Genomic DNA, 23,070 nt, shown 5'->3' with positions numbered 1-23,070 from the left:
AAAACACTTCTCTAAATTGTGACAAAACTGCTATGGTATTGGTACACATCTTGTTATTTGCTTTCAAATGGAATAGGAATGACCCTTTTTCTTGACTTTGAATAGTGTTAACAGGACATTGGATATTTTATTTTTGAAATAGTCAACTTATTCCAGACGTTGGAAACTAAAGTCCTCACTAGGACTAGCATAGAAATAAACAGAATGAAACTCTGAAACTCTGACCTGAAAAACCACAGGGTTTCTGAAGATCTGTTGTGTAAGTCTCTCTTTACATTTGATACTTGAGCTTTGCTGTCAATTAATGGTTTTGCCGTTGGTATTAATGGAAGTTACAGAAGAAAATGCATGGCTTGATAGAGTGTATTGGCTGATGATTTCCCTTCAGTGTAATACCTTCCTCTACTTTTTCATTAATTACTCCAAAATACTTGTACAAGCTGCCAGTAGTTTTCTACCACCGCTGCTACTTGGTATCCTGCTACAGCAGAAGCCTTGGTCACCTATCCAGTAAATCCAAAATTTGAACTCACATGGAGTATTTATGCTCTGAGCAGCATTAATAGAGAGATATTTAGGAGAATCTCACAAAGATACAAAGAAGCTGAGGTGGGAAGGGACTTCTGGAGGTCTTCTGGTCCAAACCTCTTGCTCAAGCAGGGTAATCTAGAGCAGGCTGTCCAGGAATGTTTCCAGATGGCTTTTGAATATCTCCAAGGATGGAGACTCCACAGCCTCCCTGGGCAACCTATGCCAGTGCTTGGTCACCCTCACAGTGAAAAAGTGTTTCCTGATGTTCAGAGGAAACCTCCTATATTTCAGTGTGTGCTCATTGTCCCTGGTCCTGGCACTGTGCACCACTGAGAAGAACTTGGCTCCATCATGTTTGCTCCCTCCCTTCAGGTATTTATATACAGTGATGAGATCTCCCCCGAGCATTCTCCTCTCCAGGCTGGACAGTCCCAGCTCTCTCAGCCTTTCCACATGATGCAGATGCTCCAGTTCCTTCATAATCCCCCTGAATCACCTCCTACAAAACAGCTGATCTGGCTTTCTACAATTGCTACACAATGCTTTCCCTTAATATAGGAATCTTGTGGTCTACTAACCCTCTGTGAAATCTGCTTCACTTCTTTTTGATTTAAGGTCTCTTTACTCATCTGTGTACCAGGTAACAAGCACAAAAATACAATAAGAAAATATCTGCAAGTACCAAGAAATAGCTCCAAGATTTGTATTAAAATAACATGAAAACCTACCAACCAAAAATCCTCTCAACAAGATTTCATGTGCCTATGTCTATGAAGATAAGTGTCTCAAGAGATTTTATATATACTATTCAATTGATTCTGTCTAATTATCACAGAATTACATGCTTATGCTTAGACTTATTAGGCTATTACACAGCCACAGTGGAGAGGCATTTATCCTCAACAATCATGCTTATATTGGGGAAGAAAACCAAGTGGCAGAACTCAAAGGTTTCTTGAGCACTAAAAATGCAGAGACCATGTGGGATTTTCAAAAATACCAAATTGCATTTTACTATCTCATAGCTGTAGAAAATTAATCCACCATCAAATATCACATGGTATATGAGGAACAATCACTTTAGGCTCCTTAAAACTCAGCTTTTTACTTTTTTTTTCTTTTTTTTTTTTTAAACTAGTGGTCTAACATGCCCTGTTAAGAATATTTTTCCTCTCAAAATTTTGTCTTAATAACATAAACCAGTCAGTAAACCGAAACAACTTGAGGCTGTACACTCATATTTGCTTGTACCGCAGAAGGAGTATAATAGTAAGACTTTCACTACGTGCCTATTAACCGTTGTATTATAAGAGAAATAACAATTTTTTAAAACTGATAGGCTTGTGCAGGCAATGAAGATAGTAGCAGGTAAAACGTGCACTTCGTTCCCCAAAGCCACCCACTTCTGCCACCTACAGACAAAACAGATTCACAGCTCTTGCCTAATAGAAAATGTATTATTTTACTACAGGACAGCAAAAGCAGTAATAAGGATTTCCCAGGGAACAAGTCTGCAGACCCGAAACATTTTTTCATTTAGAAGACAAAAAAAGTCTTGACATGTTAAAAGCACCTGCACCTTACTGTTTCTGAGTTTTCAATGACATGTTAGACTCCAGGTAAATAATTTCAGAAACCTTCTCTAATCTTGCAGAATTTTCTTAGAAATAGGAAACCACTGAAATGTAAAACTTGTATTTGCTTAAGTAGTGCCTTTTTATAATGACACAGCAACTAAACTTTACTTAAGGCCTGAAAATGTGTTGAATATACAACCAAACAGGATACACACATGCTACAAAATCACCATAATAGGGTACCTCATGATTAGGTAAGTTCAGGTCTAGTGACAGTTTCTTATAAAACAATATACAGGAAAATTATATGGGAAGACACTGGAATATTGCATATAGGGGTGTCTTGCTTACTTTATCAGCATTCCTGCACACAGAAAGGCTTCTTTCCTTTAACCCTTTCTGTTGTATTTAGTTCATGCTTAGAAGAGCTTGAAAATTTAAAAAAAAAAAAAAAAAAGTAATGGTTTTATATATCAAATAAGTAAAGCTTTGATTTATCAAACAGATCCAAAAAATTGTCTTGAAGGCTTACATATAGGGATGGCCAGTATCTGTACTGCGGCACCACCTGTGGCTTTTGTGCTGTCTGGCAATTAACAGCTGCAGCAATCAAAGTCCAGGAGCTGATTTTTTTTTAATTGCTGCATAATACAGGCCTGCACAACATACTGCTGGCAAGCCTCTGGTGTGCAACAAAGCAAACCGTTTGGCTGAATGGGTGACTGTAAGGTAACACATACTGTTTGTGGAGTTGAAGGGTTAGCTGGTGCTCCCAGTGTACTAGCTGCAGCCAAATTAGCACTGATGAAACAGCCTAGAGGCAGGCACGCTGCTGGTCCCTGGGCTGTGAAGATGCAGCACTGCTGTCTGCCCAGGTAGCTGCAGGGCACCATTTGTTCTCTGACCCTGGAGGCCAACTGAAAATCCATAGTCATGAGTCAACACTAGCAAGCGCAGCATGCTCTATGTCAAAGCTGCCTCCCTGATTTTTGCCATCCTCTGCCTCACACTGCCCAGGAAGCCAAATGCACCAGATGGATCTGTGGCAGACTGGGAACCTGCAAGGGGAAAAGGAGCAAAGAGACAGAGCATTAGAGGGGGGAACACCTGTTTGTCATGCATGGCAAGTTACAGACCTCTGTTAGTATGCCGAAATCTTCAATAGCTCATCTCCTGGCATGTATTGCAGGTATAACTTGCCCACACTAGAGTTTAAGCAAACCAAAAAGTTTAAGCTTTGAATTTTCATGAAGTTACAAAGTCATCTTGAAGCCATTGAGTTCTGTTTTTCAGTTCCATGCTCTAATCCAAGATATGTGTATCTAATGAGTCTTTTGGAAATTTGTCTCTCAAGATCATGTTTGGGAATTTCTGCCCTAGCAGAAGACAGTGGAAACCTGTTCTGTTTGCCCATGCAAATCCTAGAAACAGCCCCAGATGGAATATAAGTGTTGCAACTCTATTTTTATACAGTGAAAAAACATTTAAGAAAACAAACAAACAAGCAAATAAATACCCAGTATTTTTTGCTTTGTATTGCTATGATCACCTTATAAATTTACATGTATTTGTTATGAGTAATATATAGGCTCTTATACAGGCATAAAACAACTAGATAACATTAGAAATTCGAATATTGATAAAGTTGCCCACAGTAATATCACCTGCTTTAATTTCAGGTTAAATCATCTTTATTCTTCATATACAGGTACTTCAAGGAGAGGATGAATCTTCTGTTAATTTCTCTAAAATGCCAAATGAAATGCAATTCATCAGGGGTTTCAGAGGGGACACTGCTAAGCCAAACAGGTGAATTTCAGCACCTTGCAGGGTCTAGAATGAATGCTGTTTTCAAACACAGTATTACTACTTGGATGACAGTGACAGAATTTCACAGAATCACAGAGCAGCTGAGGTGGGAAGGGATCTCTGGAAGGCATTTGCTGCAATCCCCCTGCTCCAGCAAGGCCACCTACAGCCAGTTGCCCAGGACCATGTTCAGATGGCTTTTGAATATTTGCTAGGATGGACACTCTGCCACCTCCCTGGACAACCTGTGCCAGTGCTCGGTCACCCTCAGAGGGAAAAAGTGTTTCCTGATGTTCAGCGGGAACATCCTGTGTTTCAGTTTGTGTCCATTGCTTATGCTCCTGGCACTGGGCACTGTGACAGGACCAGAGGCGATGGCCTGTTACAGAGCCTGGCACAATCCTTTATGCATCCTCCTTTCAGATATTTATATACATTGATGAAATCCCCCTGAGCATTCTTTTTTCCAGGCTGGACAGTCTCAGTTCTCTCAGTCTTTCCTCATGGACAAGATACTCCAGTCCCTTCATCACCTTAGGGGCAATTTGCTGGACTCTCTCTGGTATCTCTCCAATTTTCTCAAAAATGCTGAATCCTACATAGCTCCTATATGCCATGCAGAAGGATATATAGGTCCTATATACCCTGTGAGCATGTTCTCAGATGACTGACAGCCAGCTGAATACGAGCCAGCAGTGTGCCCAGGTGGCCAACAGCATCCTTGTATCAGGAATAGTGTGGCCAGCAGGACTAGAGAAGTGATTATGCCACTGAACTCGGCACTGGTGAGGCCTCACCTTGAATACTGTGCTGTTTGGGACCCTCATCATAAGGACACTGAAGTACTCAAGTGAGTGCAAAGGAAGGTGAAGCTGGTGAAGGGCCTGGAGCACAAGTCTGATGAGGAGCAGCTGAGGGAACTGGGGCTGTTTAGCCTGGAGAAAAGGAGGCTGAGGGGAGACCTTATCGCTGTCTACAGCTACCTGAAAGGAGGTTGTAGCATGGAGGGTGTTTGTCTCTTGTCCCAAGTAGCAAGTGATAGGACAAGGGGAAATGGCCTCAAGTTGTGCCAGGGGAGGTTTGGATTAGATATTAGGAAAAAATTCTCCACAGAGAGGGTTGTCAGGCATCAGAACAGCCTGCCTAGGCAAGTGGTGGAGTCACCACCCCTGGAGGTGTTTAAAAGGCATTTAGACAAGGTTCTTAGGAACGTGGTTTAGTGCTAGAGTTAGGCTATGGTTTGACTCTATGACCCTGATGGTCTCTTACAACTGAAATGATTCAATGATTCCATGAATACACAGAAGATGCAGCTGTCACTAGCATCGATTTCTCCCAACTTGAGGAAGAAGCCAGCAGAGCTGGGACCTGCCTCTCACCGAGCAGCAGCGAGCCACCGACTCCTCAAAGGAGAACATCGCTTTTATTCCACTGAGTTACCGCAGTGTCTGTTCCTAGAGAACGAGTTTCCAGCCAAAAGCCGCCGGTAGCCGCGGGCCAGGGGAGCCGACTCACTGAGGCCGGCAGCCGAACTGCCTCACGGCCGCTCCGCCTCACGACCGGGCGGAAGGTCCGGGAGGCGGAGCGGCGGGGTGGATAGTGGCTTCCGCCTTCGCTCCTCGGCGGTGGTGTGAGGGGAGCGGAGCCGGGGTGGTTTAGCGAAGTGCCGCTGCAGAGATGGTGTCGCTGCTGCCGCGCATCGAGCGGCTTTCGTCACGAGTAGTACGGGTGCTGGGCTGCAACCCGGGGCCTATGACTCTGCAGGGCACCAACACCTACTTGGTGGGCACCGGGCCCAGGTAACGACCCTGCTCGGGAGCTGGGGAAGGGGTGGTGTCGGCCGCCGTCGCCCCCTCCCCGGCCCCTTCTCCCGCCCCCTCGGAGCCTGTGCGCTGCCTCCGGCTCGGGAGCCGGCTACTGGGCTGTCCCTAAATGCCTTAATTAGGGTAAAAAATAGGAGAAAAACTTAAAAATTATAGCATTGAGTTTTGGGGACGGGTGTCCGGAGGCGGCCTGGGCAGGTGGGGTGTGGAGTCTCGGCCGGGCGACTGTTGGGCTGAGGCGGGAATTCCGTGAGGGAAGCGGGGGCGCACTCGCCTGTCCCGGCGGTGCTGAAAGGTAGATCCCACAAACGTGTGGACTAAATTTATTATTTAGCCCCCTTCGTAAATTGTTATGCCACGGGGGTAGAATATCATGGAGGGGAGAGATGGCGTCTGGGAAGTGGAGGCATTCATTATTACAGCATTCAGGGGAGGTTTAGGTTGGACATTAGAAAACGTTTCTTCACAGAAACAGTTGTTGGGCATTGGAACGGGGTGCCCGGTGAAGTGCTTGTGTCACCGTCCCTGGAAGTGTTTGAAAGACGTGTGGGTGAGGTTCTTAAGGACGGGGTTTAGGGATGGACTTGGCATTGCTAGGTTAACAGTTGGATTCAATTACCTTGAAGGTCTTTTCCAACTGAAATTATTCTATGATATCCGTGCAATGTTGGGTTCTTTTCAAAACATGATCTGTCAGATGAGCACTCTAAATTCTCACACTGTTTCCCCCTCCCCCCCTTTTTTTTTCCATGTGTAGAAGAGTCCTTATTGACACTGGGGAGCCAGCTACTTCTGAATATATTGGCTGTTTAAAGCAGGCGCTGTCAGAGTTCAACATCTCAATTCAAGAAATTTTAGTGACACACTGGCATCGTGATCATACTGGTGGAGTACCTGATATCTGCAAAGACATCCCAAATGGTAGGCCAGAGATTTTGAATATTGTTGAAAATGTTAGATACATGTCAAGAAAAAACTTTTACTGGGTGCTTCTGTGCAAATCAGCTGGATTATTCTTCTGAACTCTCCATATAAACTACATGTAATTTCATTATACTGTTGCAGTGTGTAGAATGAGACCAATGAACTATCTAAATATTATAGTCGTAGTATTATGGTTTTTCTTCATTATACCTTTATAGTGAATTTTTCTTGTGTGTGAATAATGAGAACCTAGATTACAATCAGCAGTTTACATGATATTAAGAGATGCAAGAAATTTTGATACTCCTTTCTTTCTACCTTGACAGTAACAACAAATGGACTATTATTTTTGCTTGGGTAAAAACAATAAATAACTTAATATTGAAAAATGAACATGCATAACTTTGAGATTCCTTACAGCAGATCATCAGTAATTGCTGACAAATTTGTAGGCCTCAGATCATGAGGGGGAAGAGGGTAGGGCAGTCTGCAGGTAAATTTTGATCTTAAAAAGTATATTTCATGTTGATAAACAGTAGGAGATATTTCTGCTTTAGTATCTGACAAGAGAATAAGCAGTGTGAATCATGTGATTCTTCTTAGTGTCATTGGACTTCATCACAAACTTTGTCACAGGCATTACCAGATTTTGTAAAGTTGCCAGGTGCTTGCCTGCAAAGGAGCCTGGGCGCTACTGAAAACAACACTGGTGACTTTGTGAGGATTTTCATCTTGTCAGCCCATGAGCATGATTGTAAAGACTAGCAAGGGATATAAATACCTTTCTGGATTGCTATCTATAGCTGTTCCAGCCAAAGCATTCACAGTTTGTTCACAGTTCAGAATGACAGATGCTGAGAGAAATTGCAGGTCAAAAAGCCTTCATCCAGTGTTAGTCAAATATTGAATGGTGCTTCTGTGAAAAGTAATGCAGAACATGAGCACAGAAATCTTAGTGTTGTTGTAGAAACTTGGGTTTTTTTTTCTTTCAATGAGTCAAGAAGAAACATTTGTAAAATATAATGATTACTGACACTTTATTAATTTCACTTGTGCTTTTTCATCTTCCAAATTGCTGCTGGTACAGAGTACAGTATTCAGATTCAGTGACTTTCACTACTCAGTGTTTGTGGCTCTGGAATAAGGAGATTTATAAACATAAAGTTAGTATACAGAATTTCTTGCATCTAGTTTGGTGTTCATACAGTGTAATAATTAATAGCACTTGTTGAAAAAGTAGCCTTTCTGTGGAATTAGCTTTGTTAGTGACATTCAAAACATCATTTTCTTTGCTTTGTTTGAATAGACTCTGAATATCGCATCAGTAAGCTTCCTCGTGTCCCTCACCGTGAAGAAATAATAGAAGGAGGCCATAAATACTTTTATCTTAAAGAGGGAGATGTGGTACAGACAGAAGGAGCCACACTCAGGTAAACACCAATTTCCGCAGGTTTGTTGGATCAACTTTTTTTTCAGAATTCTGACACATATATGTACCTTAACTTCTAGTGACTTCTAATGAGTTCATACATTTAATCTTTCCAATGCTTATGCGTGTAGACTTCCTATCATGATCCAGCAGGGTATGTTTGTATGAAGAAATTGTTTTTATGAATGAGAATTGTCAGGAATTTGCCTTTGCTTTTTGGCCTCAGTATAGAAATTAAGAACATTTCCCTTGAAAATTATTTCCTCCAGGAAAATCAGATAGAATTTTACATACTTTTTCATCACTCTTAGATATTGATACTTTTGGGGAAATTTATGGTAGTCAGTCTGGATTATTTAGCATGCCTTTCTTTTTACTTTAAAAGTATTTTCCAAGGAGACACTAAACCATTTAATACTTAAAATGTTAAGTTTTAAACCTTTAACCCATCAGGTTCTTATAGGGTGCCAATATGGGAGGGCCTCTTCTCAGATAGCATATTGCCTATCTTGTCAGAAACAGAAAGCTACTCTGTCTCACACAAACACACAATAGAAAGATCTGACCATTCTGTTTCCAGACTTCTTTCCTTAACAAGGCATTACTCTAAGGACAAATTTAGCTTGTTTTCCTCAGTTTAGGTGTGAATTATCTGCCACTTGTAGAATGTGCCAGCTGGCTGATTAGAAGAAAAAAACAGAAAAATAAAGCGTATATTTGACCAAAAACATTTTATTTTATTAGCGTTACGAAAACAAAAACCAACCAAACAAAAACCCCAAATCCCACAAACAAACAAAAAAAGCAGACATGGAGAGTATTATGTTGAATATTGAAGACCTATCGCTACCCTAAGTGGTCCACGTTTGAATAGAATCAATTTAGACAGGGAAAACAACTTGTTACATTTGAATCCAAGTAAGATGGCATGAAACATTTTGAAGTTTGGGATAATGCAGCCAAACTTTTTGCTTGGTTAAAAGCAAGTATTCTCACCTGGTTAATTCAGTAAGTGCTTTAAGGGTGCTCTTAGATCCACCAGTGGTTCCAAAATAGCAGTATCTACATAATAAATTTTAGTTAGCAGCCTGCATGTTTGCAAGGTGTGCTAAGCTGTGTTGGGTTCTTTTTCCTTTGTTTTTCCACATTAGTGGTTAAGCTTCCTGGTAAAGTTTCATCAGGAACTGCAGGATACCACTTCCTACAAAGGCAAAATGCAAACCCATCAGGTTGATTTTCATGTTACCTCTGCAGCACAATGTCTGAGCTGCTTTCTGCTGAGCTCAGTATTCAGTAAGAGCTGGAAGTCAAGACGGTGCTTGTGGCCTCCCAAACCTGCACTGGCGTGGCTGGGTGCTGTTTAGTGTTGGCCTATACGCCCTGCTTGGCACCAGCTCTGGCAGCCCCTGATCACTGCTTTGATGCATCTGTCATTAACAAGAAGATTTTGATGAATTTCAGCAGTGATGCTGGTCTGAGCTGCGTACTTTCAGTTTGAATCAGCCCCAGCAGGAGGCCGCCTGCTTTTCAAAAATTGTAGTGAAAGGACACTGCAGCACAGCTCCTTAACAGCCCAGGTTACTAGATACGTATGAGCTGTCCATTCCCCCTTTGCTGCGTTCTAATGCAGTACTCATTCAAGCTGTGGGATCCTAAATCCTTACCATTCAAATGTTTCATGACCTGCACGTAGAACAGTAGAAAGACCATGACTCCTTGTTGTATTTGACAGCTCCACTCCACTGTGTCAGGGGGCTTTCAGGGAAAAATAAATTTTGGGGGACAAGAACTTTATCTGGGTTGGGTCCAGAAACTGATAGTTAACTTCTAAAAGAATTGGCAACGTCATCCTTACCCTCTTTTGCTAAGTGCAAGGTGTATGTGGACTCCACACATTTCAATCTGGAAATAATATGTCAATTTTTCTTTTTTAAAGCTTCAGAGTAAAGCCCTCTACAACACAAATTCCACATGACTAGCCAGCTCCCTTAAAGCACTTTTGTTATGATCTGTCATGTAAGTAAAAGCATGTTAGAGATGATCTGTGTTCTCTATGTGGTATGAGAAAATGGACTACAATTTGACAGCAATATGCTGTTTATATCGATACTTCAGCCTTTTTTGGTCTACTTTTTTCTGGGTTTTATTTTGTTGTTGTGGGCTCCTTTGCAAGTATAAGATTTTATCATTATTTGTCTCTAGCTTCTGAAATGAGGCATATATGCTGCATGAAAAACTTATGCTTTTTTCTTGCTATTCTTTAAACAGAGTCTTATATACTCCTGGACATACTGATGATCATATGGCTTTACATCTAGAAGAAGAAAATGCTGTATTTTCCGGTGATTGTATTTTAGGGGAAGGAACAACAGTAATTGAAGACCTATATGATTACATGAAAACTTTGAAAAGGTTGTTAGAAATGAAACTAGATTTAATATATCCAGGTAAGTGATTCTATTTTTAACTGCACTGTTTTACTATATAATTTTTAAATATCTCCTCTAAGAATCTGAGAGCTCCTATTGCTGTCCAACACCATTACTAATGTAACAATTAGAGTTTGTTACTTAATATATGGGCAGTGCTAAGCTAAGATTATTTTATGGCATGGTGGTTTGCAAGACTTGAAAACTTCCCAGTGATATTTTTCCTTCCTGAGATTTCTCGATTTGAGGGTCAATGTTGTGCTTCTGTGCCCAGAGCCTACAGACGACAGAATCTTTCACTGTTGGAATTATACATCAAAATTGGTTTTCTTTTATTGCTCTATCCATGTGCCTTAATGTTATCCTGGAAGAAAAAATAATCGTTGCTCTTTTGGTTCTTTGCATTGCCACATGCACTGCCAGTGATGAGTAACCTAGTAATGTTTTTTAAGAGATGTCTGTCCTTTGCAGCACAGTTTAATCACAAATTCATCTTGGAAAGCTGCAGAACTGTAAAATGGTTGTCTTGGTTAATGACTTATTTTAAATTTGAACAAGAGCTAAGAGGCCAAACATCATGTTCTAAAAATAAGTTGCCAATTCGTTCAGTCTATGACTTTGCTTTAATTTTTTTCTCTGTCATCTCCCCCAAACCTTAGGAATGAATTTACTTTTCATATAAGTCGTATGGCTGTTTGACAAGACTGGATTTTAAGAATTCACGATGTAACTTAGGTTTAAGTTCCTCATTTGCTTTTTCAGAGCTACATCTCGGGATTTTTTCTGACTTCTCTGTTTCATCTTCTTCAACTTGGCATTCTGAGCAACAGTGTCTACATTCTCAGTTCTGCCTTCCCCTATTAGCCATCTATGTTTAGCCTACATAACCAAATCTCCTTTGTGTCAGTTTTTAAAATACGCTTCTTTTGAAGTAGGTGTTCTTTAAATGCTTTAAAATCTAAGCATAAAAATGCTATTTAAGAAAAATATTACAGATATTCCATGGATATGGAGGCTGACATAGACAAAAATAGTGACTTGCTCATAGGTATTGACTTAACTACTGGTAAAACTAAGAATATTTTAGCCTCCACAATCTCAATGTATTGATCAATCGAATGTTCTGCTTTTTTTTTCTTAAATGCCTACATAACACAGTCTGTTCCTCTGATTTAATTTCTGCCTTCCAAAACCCCATATATGCCAAATTCTATTTGGTTTATCAATTATATCTGTTGTATTTCACTCTCCTTAAAAATTATTTGTCTAAATTACACATTCACCAAGGTTGAATATTTGTCCTATTTATCTGTAACTGTGTGCTACACTGTTGTATTGAATGGAATCACACAGCACCTTCAGGATGGACAAGGGATCAGACCCAGCCAGCATGGGTTTAGGAGGGGCAGGTCCTGTCTGACCAACCTGATCTCCTTTTATGATCAGGTGACTCACCTGGTGGATGAGGGGAAAGCCGTGGATGTGGTCTATCTGGACTTTAGCAAGGCCTTTGACACTGTCTCCATAATATACTCTTGCAAAAGCTGGTAGCCCATGGCTTGGACAAGTGTACTCTACGCTGGGTTAAGAACTGGCTGGAGGGCCGGGCCCAGAGGGTGCTGGTGAATGGGGCTGCATCCAGCTGGCGGCCAGTCACTAGTGGTGTTCCCCAGGGGTCAGTGTTGGGTCCAGTCCTGTTTAACGTCTTTATTGATGATTTAGATGAGGGGCTTGAGACCATCATCAGCAAATTTGCTGATGACACCAAGTTGGGAGGGAGTGTCGACCTGCTGGAAGGCAGGAGGGCTCTGCAGAGGGATCTGGATAGACTGGAAAAATGGGCTGATTCCAATGGGATGAAGTTCAATAAGGCCAAGTGCTGGGTGCTGCAGTTTGGTCACAACAACCCCCTGCAGCGCTACAGGCTGGGCGCAGAGTGGCTGGAGAGCAGTCAGACAGAAAGGGACATGGGGGTACTAATTGACAGGAAGCTCAACATGAGCCAACAGTGTGCCCAGGTGGCCAAGAAGGCCAACGGTATCCTGTCCTGTATCAAAAATAGCGTGGTCAGCAGGACAAGGGAAGTGATCCTTCCCCTGTACTCTGCATCGGTGAGGCCACACCTGGAGTATTGTGTTCAGTTCTGGGCCCCTCAGTTCAGGAAAGACATTGAAGTGCTGGAGCGGGTCCAGAGAAGAGCAACATGACTGGTGAAGGGACTTGAACATAAGACCTATGGGGAGAGGCTAAGGGAGCTGGGGTTGTTTAGTCTAGAGAAGAGGAGGCTTAGAGGTGACCTCATCACTCTATAACTACCTGAAGGGAAGTTATAGCCAGGTGGGGATTGGTCTCTTCTCCCAGGCAGTTAGCAATAGGACAAGGGGGCATGGGTTTAAACTCTGCCAGGGGAAATTTAGGCTGGATATTAGAAAGAAATTCTTTACAGAGAGAGTGGTCAGGCATTGGAATGGCCTGCCCAGGGAGGTGGTGGACTCGCCGTCCCTGGAGGTTTTTAAACTGAGATTGGACATGGCACTTAGTGCCATGATCTAGTAAACGGACTAGAGTTGGACCAAGGGTTGGACTCGATGATCTCTGAGGTCTCTTCCAACCCAGTCGATTCTGTGTGATTCTGTGTGTGTATGTCCATGCTGTACTTGCGGTTAGGAAGCTAGTCATGTATGCATTCTCAGTGATGAGTATTAAGGCTGTTTGGCACTAACTTTCTTTTTTTTTAATCCATGCATGACAAAATGTACGTGCAATTGTGTAAAAGATAAATATTGCCCAATCAGAACAATTGTTTATACTATTGGTATGTATTATGGTAAAATGGTAACTATAGTAGAAGTTTGTTTGCTTTACCAATACTTTCTGTATAAGCTCAGTACTTTGATTTTATCGCAGTTTTAAGTCTTCATAATTCTTGAGCTCTTTCTCTGTTCCACATCCATGCTTTAGCACTCACATTGCAGCCTTAGAATTAGATGTAGAGCAGCAGGAATTTTTGTAACAAGCTGACTGCTGGCTAAGTGTGAGTAGCTAAATTTTGCCAATCCTTCCCCTTCCATATTTCTTCTTTTAATTTAATGTGGAAATTACTTCAGGCAGGATACTCGTGACTGTCTATTTACAGCCAATAGTTGATGACAATCCTTGGGACCAGAAAAGGATGTTTTAGTCAGCAGAGGGCTCCCTACCCTGTAATAATAAACAATAGAAAAAAATGGTACTGGAGTTAGGAATCTGTGCAAGATTTCATAAGCCAATTATTTTCTTCAATTTTATCCTTTATGCTTTAATTCACTGTAAAATAAGAGAATCTATATTTCTTCACAGAGTGTTATGAGAATAAAAACTTACTGTTTCTGATCATCTGGGCTATACAGAGGTCTGAAAAAATATGAAGCTGTCTGATATAACTCTAAATTATTGGAAAGACAGTCATATTTTGAGAGATCTATTTTACATGCTCAGAAACATTTTACATTTATGCAGATACTAATTTTTTTTATTGGAGAAGTTAACTGCATTGCTGTCCCTGAAAAAATATGGGTCAGAAAAATCCATATTGAGATTTAGTTCCAAGCTTTCTGATATCATTTTAATGTATGTATATGCATATACAGTGGCTATGGATCAGATGATAAAATGGATATGAAATGCCTTTAACTTTTCAAAATGTGGGTTCCATTCCAGGAACTGGCATTTGTCTTGTAGTCTAAGTCAATTAAATCTCTTGGAAAAGCAGGGACTGGTGTTAAGCCTGCCTTGTGATTCCCTGTGCAGGCCTTAATTTTGAATACTTTAATGTGACCTCTGTCATTAGAGAATGCAAGGGAATGATAGCTACCATTATAGTCTTTGCTCTGTACATCTTAATGTGGTTTTTCTAAATTTAAAGTTCTGTTTTTATCAATTGCAACATATTTACAGAGATACTGTTTGTAACTTATTTTGTAAGGAACAATAGCTTCACATTAAATGTTTGACATGATTCAATATATGTGCATATGACAGTATAGTTTTATATTTACATGTTACATGTCTTTTATTTATAATATTATCTGTACACGAGGTAAGCTTCAATGTATATTTAGTAATTTCAAATCTGCTGAATTGAGTGTGTAAGTTGAGATATGCATAAATATTTTGACTTGCTGAAGCACATATACCTTTGACACTTTTTCCTTTCACAGATATTCAAAACATGAAAACTTAGTCGCTCTTTTTCTATAAGCTGCCTGTTGTCACACAAAATAACTGCTAATTTAAAAAGCCTTATAACTAAAAACCTATTTAGTTAGTTAGGTCAAAAGTACAAGTAAAGAATATTATGATTTTTAAAAATAGAGAACCTCAAAATAAACTATCTGATTTGGATTATACCAAATTACTTCTAAAAGAAAGCTATTTTTTCAGTAGTTTCTGTCCTATTCATTTTATAAATTACTTGGAGTTTAGACCAGCAGAGCTGGAAGTTGTGCTGCTACTTCAGGGGAGGTATACAGGCAAAGAAATAGGAAACCTTGCTATAAAAAGCATGCGACAAATATTCATGCAAATAAATTTATCTATAGGTAAAACGTGCATGTGCATGTAACTCTCATGTCTGAAACATATTTTCATTTCATCTGTCATTTTAGTGTATCATGAGGCAGTATTTGATTTTTCCACAAAGGTTAGTGCTTTACCAATTAAGCCTTTTTCTAATTTGATTCTAAGGCCTTTCAGAAAGTTGAACAATAAGTCCAGGAAAGTGCCACAATAAGTCCAAGGAAAAACATGTGGTTTATTAACTGGGATCCACATAGCACCTTCCTTCTGCATTGCTTATTCCTACCCTGACATGTTCAGATTGGCTGATTTGTCTCCTTTTGATTTTTGTCATCATATTTATTAAAGTATTTTCTTAAGGGCATAAAGCAGAGTGTGTTAGTCAGTTTAAAGATGTATCCTGGAAAATTTATCTGTCACAATTAAACATGTTACTACAGTCACTTCTGTGTTTGCCAGATAGCTCCCAGCAGGACAGTAGGACATGAGTCCTTTTCCTCAGCCACTGCTGTTCAAAGACCAGTATCAGTTTAAGTCATCAGTATCCATGTCCTTTGGGGAGAGAGAGGTGGGCAGAGGTAGTATAATCTGAATTTCATCTTTCAAATCTGTTCAGCTCTTTTTAAATAGTCTAAAGTAGTATTTCCTTGCTTTCCTTATTCCATCTGAAGTATTCCCTTTCCCGATTCAGACTTTTCAGATCCTAATTCTTCCTTTCCAACTTAATGCTTTCCAATTGCAGACTGTGATGGAGACATTCTAATTTAATTTTGGCCTGTTTGTGTGCAAAAATAAATATACAGATTGTCTTACAATTTAACATAATGGATACTCTGACAGGGTGGTACATACAGGTGTTTCTCCCTTATGACTTTTAAGTCTACCAGAATTTACATAAGAACGATTCAATTATTCAGTAGCACCTAATTTCAAATTGAAGTATTAGCGCTGTGGTACATGTGTTTTGATTTAGGTCATGGTCCAGTAGTACGTGATGCAGGTGCTAGAATCCAAGGCTACATTTCTCACCGAATGGCACGTGAACAGCAAATTCTAAATGTTTTCGAGAAGAATGCTGGAAAATCATATACATCCTCTGAGCTTGTAAAGATAGTATACAAGGTAATTATTGGTTAAAAGTTTTTAGATGAAACTAAAGAAAATTGAGGCTATGTTCATAAAATTCTGTGTAACAGTTTATGAATTTGCATGAAGACCATGGCAACTTTTTCAAAGAGGAAAATAAACAAGAAGAAAATATTTCTGCTTGTTCAGAATTCATATATGGCTTTGCATTTAAATTGTATGTTTGAACACTTTGTTGGAGTGGGGCCCAGATGATTCTTACAAATTTCTTATTTTACTATCTAGACAGTCCTAAGCACAGTTTCATAGGACCAGGCAAAAATAAAGTTGTAGTGCTTGGTTCTAAGTGAAAAGTATGAGATGACTGTTAATTTTTGATTTGTTGAAGTGTATTTGGAGCCTCCTGAAAGATTAGTTAAAATTCTTAGTTCCTGATGTATTGGTCTGCAGGAGGGTACAGGTGAACTGCAGTTCCACAGAGATGGATATTGTGCTCAGAAGTGGGGATGTCTGTGTGTGTCTTGAGACACGAGTCCTTTTTTGCTAGTTCATCGTTTTTCATGTACCCTCAGTAATCTCTATGTGTGGTATGGGGGTTACCTCCCTCTCAAGTAGAGATAGAAGATACAGCATTTGCTTTGGAGGAAGATGTCCAGGTTGCCAATGGCTGTGGTTTGTGAACAGACCTGTAACAGCTTCACAACTCATTTTCCATGGTTCTGCTGAACCTCAGCTTCCAAAAGAATGACTGTGTCACATTGAACGTTTTGCAGTGCTGGTGAACGGTTACCTCTGGGTTTTCAAGTCCTGTAGTTTTCCTGCCTGAACAACTGCAGTTTTTAAGTATACAGCCATTCATATCTTTCTGTAAATCACAACTACTTGCCTTGTCACTACATAAGAATTTTTTAGTACTAAAGCTTTCTTATTAAAAAAAAAGAAGACATAACTTTTCAAGTCTTTTTAAAGATTCACAATTTATTGAGCTAGTTTTCTAGTGAAATTTCCTGCCAGACTCATGTCATTTGGAGAACTTTTTAATTTTCAAAAAGAAGACTTTACTCTCAGGAAGATAGTGCTGGAGGGGGGATTTTGAGAAATGTTATTGGTTTTTATCTAGTGAGCATTGGAAAATTTTCAGAGATTTTTCCTCCTAAAGCTGTTGTATTTTTTAATTGTTTACTCATTTACAAATACTAATTGTTAACGTCTATTTAAACCCATGCAAATATTGTCCTAGAATAGAAGTAATAGGAATTGTGGAAAAACACATCTTTAAATTTGTCTTTAAAAATGCTCAGCTACACTGACAACCCAGTGCAGACCAAGCTCAGAAGAGGACCGTAGTCTTAATGTTGGCCAAAGTTTGCATAATACAAACACACAGTGCAAACAATGAGCAAAGTAAACAAAAATGTGTTATTAGGCTACTAGTTTAGGTGGTGTAAAATTGATTTACTCATTTCAGTTTGTTGTCATTATGTGACTAACTGAATGTTAAACATGGCAATTCAGAAGAAGAAAGTCTGTATTAATAAACCATGAGCTCCGTATATTGAAAGAATAATTGGGAGTTATATAAACAAGTACAAAATGCATATTTGTGTTCCCTTTAGGAGATCCCTGAAAATTTACTTCTAGCAGCAGAAAATAATCTCCTAGTCCACCTAAAGAAGCTGGAGAAAGAAGGGAAAGTGTGTAAGTTGTGGGTGGAAGGAGGGTCATTTTCATTTTTATTTTCTATGTAGTGTTTCTCATTGTATTTTAGTGCAGTTTCTGGGGAAAAAAAAAAAAAAAGGCAATTAGTTGCAGTAGCTGTCCTTCAGACAATTTGAAGTAGGTCTATGTACAAAAAGCCTATTTCAAAACTTCTAGAAAATATTTTATAAAGTATTTGTGACATACTTAGAGCACAGATTACTGCAATGCATATACCTTTAAATTTTTATTTAAAACATACCATGGAATACATTCCGAGTGCTAGTGTTTATACCTTTCTGTATTTTCTTAAATTCATACCTAAATATGCATGTACATAGCAGTTTATGGGATTACATTTTACATTTCTGTCTTTCCTAAATGCAAATGGTTGTATATATGTGTTTTAAAGACAGTTAAAATCACACAGTGCAAATTTTTACAGTTTCTCGTTAGTACAGTACTTAAGTAGAGCAACTATATTTAGTTTACTGTTTTTACATTTTGCCTTGACTTTTAGTGAACAAGGTGAAGTATTTCTGTAGTGGCATGCCTATTTGGAAACGTTATTCAGCCAGAAGCTAAGGAAAATATTTCGTTCTGTATATTACATAACTGCACCCATGACTGTCTACTTATAAGTAAATAATTACATGAATATTTAAAACTTTCAAATTTTCAGCGCTTACCAACCTGAAAAACAACATGAAATTAGTCTATTTTTTCCAACTTGGACCTTCTTTTTATTTTAATTATAAATCAGCTAATTGCTAAGTACTAATTGTTTGAACAATTGAGACTTAGTTTTTGTAATAATAATGACCTGGTTTTTATTCAAAGAAAATAGATTAGAATCACATGAATACAGTTATTACTGAAGTTCAGAAAATTACATCTTTAAGCATATTATGTGCAAAACACCCTGGAAGCTTACCAGCATAATACTTACTGCACCAGCTTTTAAATGTAATTTGAATTCTTGGTTATTAACATACATTATTGACCTACACATTTCTCCAGTTTGGCTCCACAAAATTCCTCAGGGGTATCAGATCCTGTTGACTATTTATTCCGTGCCTTTCACTGCCAAAGTAGCTCAAGCCAACAGCATTTTCTGACAGGTGTCTGTTCACAAAGTAGCAACTGCTTGAAATTATTAGAAAGTTTAAATAACTAGAGGGGGTACTCTGTTTACAATCCTGTTTACAGGATTGTTGTGACTCTTGCACTCCAGTTGGGGGTCCTTGATTCAGCTGTGTACTCCTGCTTTCCTTGAACCACAGTGAGTGCCTTTTAAAGTTTATGTTTTGTGATCTTCCATTTGTTGCTCACAGAGAACAAGGAAAGCAAACCCATCAGAACACTTGGAGTTTTTCTATGCTGATCTCTGTGATGTGGGAACAGTTGCTAAATTTTTAAATACAGCCTTAGACGCTTAACATCATAAGACCTTTATCAGATCTTCAGTTCAAATTAAGGACATCTGTTAAGGAAAATTGATTCTGTTGGTTCCGAGCAGGCAGCATACAAATGCTTGCATATTCCTGTTACTTTTTCACTTGGTTTTGATATGATGTAGTTTCCACATAGTCTGAGTTCCAATATTTCAAGTTTTGTTCTCATTATGGCAGGCTTGAGTTGCAGTCATAACATTGTCTGCTTAATTTTCACAAAATATTTTTCCAAAGAAATAATGTTGTCAGTATCGATAATGAATGTGACAGGCATATTACAATGTTACAATGTTACTCCATGCAAATTATGGCCATATGCTGTCTGCTGCAGTTATTAATTCACTGCTTCATTCTAAGGATTGCAATTTATGTTGGTATAAAGCTTATAACTTCAGTTAGGAGTGATACTGCCTTTAGAGATATGCTTTTCTGACTTAAAACAGAAAAGGAATGTCTTGTATACATGAACATGGCACAATATACATGTGTAAGCTTTTTCCCATGTTTGAATATAAGCATCTTGGTCATTGTTTCACGTTTTTAAAACAGGTGATTAAGAGATAAAAATAATTTGACTGGTTTTGATTCAGCAGCACAGATTTTTTTTTCTCTAAAGTTCATAAATTTCAGAAAATGCAACAAGTGCTGTGCTACCTCAGATTTCTTAATATCTAGAAATTTTAATATTCTGAATTTAAAATAACTGTAGGACTATTAAACCCTTTTATTAATCATTATTTTTATTGCTGGGTTACATTGTGAAACAGGTAATGTTTGTCACCTTGCATTAAAACTCAGCACTGGCCTGAAGAAAAGTATTCCAATAGTTTTAATAAAAATGACATGTACAGACATACATTTGCATGTACAGGTTACGTTTTAGATAGTCTGATGTTTATATATAGTGTCTAAGTGTTAGTTTGTGACTTATTTGTTCTTTTTTTTGTTAACAGTACGTGAGGCAGCTCCCAACTTCAGATGGAGAAACAATCTATAAGTTACGCAAGATTGCTCAAGAATACTTTTAATCTGCACAACAGCTGCATGAACAAATATAATGAGCTCATACAAGTAAAATAAAAACTAATTTTTTTTTTAAGTGGTAACACAATTTCAAAGCAACATGAAATTAGTCAGTTAACTAATGCTTTTCATATTCTACTTTATGGGAATTTAAAAAATAACCTGATAACTACTGAGTTAATAAAACAGAATCAGTGTGAAGAACTGAATGTTACCTCTGTTATAAAATACCAAATTTATCATTGGTGGCAGAAGACAAATAGCAGGGTCTTACAAACTTAATATTGCAATATTTTGAAGTAATATTATAAACTTTAGAAGTCAGATATATGAAAAAAATCTCCAGTAAAAATAATAGGAAATGTGTTATTCTAAACCTTTTTTCATTTACTTGTTCTTCTCAAAAAGTGATTTTCTAGTAAGTTGTCTGTACATTCTAAAAAAAACAAGTTATTTTTGTTAACAGATGTAAATACTGGGGTTTATATTTCTTTTTTTTAATTTAGCTGCCTGCACACATCTTTGTTGATTGCTCACTGCAATAAGTTTTAACAAACACTGAAAGTAATTCCAGACTTTGCTGTTTTCTGGTGGAAATACCATATCTATGGAATTCATTCAAAGAATTCATAAATGTTAACAAATCAGTGTCAAAAATATGCACAGAGTTGGAGCAAACTCTTAACATTCCTTATCTTAACAGAATCTGCAAGAATGTGATTAAAAAGCAATAGGATATAAATCAGACAATTCCATGTCTGTGCTGTGCTGCAGCAAACACGTGGCATTTTCAGAAAATGAGGGAAACTGCACTTTAACCAGACTTGCCGTTAATGATTGTATATGATGTTTCTGAAATAGTAAAAGCAGAGATTGCAGTTTTACTAAGATGTATATACATTATACATCAAAGGATATTTATATCAGCTATGACATGTTCTAAAAGTCCTAAGACTCCTTGTTGATTATGAGATTATAAATCAGAAGTGTTTATTTAAAAATAGAATGGTAATGTAAGCTATATGCCATGTAAGTATAAAAATGGGGATTACCCTATTTACGTCTCTTGTTTTGAATACATTCATCTGTGCAGTATGCATTAAAAGTTAAGAATAAAAACAGGAGAAGGGGCAACTTCTGTTTCATCAAGCTAGAACAGCAAACAGCATTTGATGCATTAACTTTCTGTACAGCTGGGGCCAGAAATTGGAAGGAGCACAAACTGCGTTTCTAGCCTTCCTGCCAGTTAATTTTAAGATCCTGTACTTCAGCATCATTTATTAGGCTGCAGACCTGGGAAAGAATTTTGATGGTAATTATAGCCTTTTTGGGGGTTTCTGTTTTGTTTCTTGCTAACTCACTTACTTATACTCTGTTTAAAATGTCAATCTTAGTTGTATCTTTAAGCATGTTTGATGATGCGTGAATTCAAGAAAGGTTCCCCAGTAGGAAGGGCATTGTTCTCTTTGTGTCTGTTATTCCAGGTGCAATAATGCACTTACCACCAAATCCTCCCCAGCCATGTTACCTGAAACTGTGTATTGGGTTTGCATGACAAGGTTCTGGTAGCAGGTGAGAAGACACTAGAAGCTTCCCCCATTTCAGACTGCCAGGAACTTCCTTCCTAAACGATGTGATCATTTCGAAGCCTAGTATTTCAAAAACATCTGGAAACAAACCTGGCAAACATAGAGCCGCAACCCATTGGCAAGCAGCAGGGCTGGCAGTCTCAGATGGTTTAGGTCATCACACCTTGACTAAAAAGCTGTAAGAAACATCAGGCAGCAGGAGAGAGAATTCCAGTAAAAGAAAGGTACAGAAACAGTTCAGATGAGGCAACTGTTCAGATGAGGACTTGTTTTCCATTTCAGTATAGCAGTTTACACGATACCATCAGGACAAACACAAAAACAAGAGGAAACCAAGGAGCTCTCTGCCTGTATAAGAGGCCTCATAGTCAGGTGCTCGAGGCACTTGCTGATTATAGCTTGAGAAAAGGATGTCTTGTCCCAGTTAAGTCCTGTTCGTTATGTTCTGTGGAGATGAAATGACCTGATTTAAGGCTGAGGTGGGAGGTAGATGCAAGACTACATTGCAAAAAGAATTCTAATTTTTATCACAAACCAATGTACTTCACAGGTGCAGTATGTTACATTTGTGACTACACAGTATGCAATTATGGATGTACATTCACATTGTTATTGTTGAAATAATGTTCTGTTTACTTTAGAGTTACAAAATACTGGTGTGGCCAGGGGATTAAGAGATTTCTAAGGGACTGAAATATGAATGCTTATTTTTTAAAAACTTTTTTTTAATTTAATAAAAAATCTCCAGCTTTGAAGGGGAAAATTTCTGTAGCCTTTCCTGTATTTTTAAGTACCCTGGGTCATTTATAGGTACCAAGGATCCCTGTCTCCTGATTTAATACATTAATACAAAACCTCTGAGCATCTTCACAGTTGAAGATGCTTTCATAGCATGAACATCTTTCATAGTTAAAAAACCTGGTCATACACTAAGCAGTTTGCTCCATATAGCAGGAAGAAACCAACCTGTCAAAAACAGTTCATTATGTGGTGCACACTCTCAGTTCTGGCAAGGCAAAGCCACACTGAATAGTTGCATTTTAATCTCTTGTCCTGTATTCATTAGCTGCCGGCAGTAAAAGCTGCCCTGACAACACTAAACTTCAGCTGTAAACTGCTCCTTTATTTGAACTTTCTTCTC

The 23,070-nt window shown here is 38.6% G+C and overlaps 1 protein-coding gene across 2 annotated transcripts; it reads left to right on the top strand.

Annotated features, from left to right (window-relative positions):
* Positions 1 to 5,490: 5,490 nt before the first annotated feature.
* On the top strand, positions 5,491 to 22,692 carry LACTB2 (lactamase beta 2). Of its 2 annotated transcripts, none has more exons than XM_005501925.3 (7): positions 5,491 to 5,716; positions 6,498 to 6,661; positions 7,971 to 8,094; positions 10,362 to 10,540; positions 16,053 to 16,201; positions 17,782 to 17,863; positions 20,271 to 22,692. In XM_005501925.3, exons 1-7 carry the CDS (start codon positions 5,595 to 5,597, stop codon positions 20,312 to 20,314), a joined length of 864 nt encoding a protein of 287 aa, XP_005501982.1. In that variant the 5' UTR covers positions 5,491 to 5,594; the 3' UTR covers positions 20,315 to 22,692. The 2 variants fall into 2 exon arrangements, with proteins under 2 accessions (XP_005501982.1, XP_064909832.1); XM_065053760.1 differs by having other exon boundaries at positions 5,492 to 5,716; positions 17,782 to 17,859.
* Positions 22,693 to 23,070: the final 378 nt, after the last annotated feature.

The sequence above is a fragment of the Columba livia genome, chromosome 2, assembly GCF_036013475.1.
Source record: "Columba livia isolate bColLiv1 breed racing homer chromosome 2, bColLiv1.pat.W.v2, whole genome shotgun sequence".
Lineage (NCBI taxonomy): Eukaryota > Metazoa > Chordata > Aves > Columbiformes > Columbidae > Columba > Columba livia.
The sequence above is the reverse complement of the archived record's forward strand: the minus strand, read 5'-3'. Positions and strand labels throughout refer to the sequence as shown.

Coding starts and splice junctions, on each gene's coding strand:
- LACTB2 (XM_065053760.1), top strand. CDS start 5,595: ATGGTGTCGCTGCTGCCGCGCATCGAGCGGCTTTCGTCACGAGTAGTA. Junction 5,717..6,497: donor TTGGTGGGCACCGGGCCCAG/GTAACGACCCTG, acceptor TTCCATGTGTAG/AAGAGTCCTTATTGACACTG. Junction 8,095..10,361: donor ACAGAAGGAGCCACACTCAG/GTAAACACCAAT, acceptor TTCTTTAAACAG/AGTCTTATATACTCCTGGAC.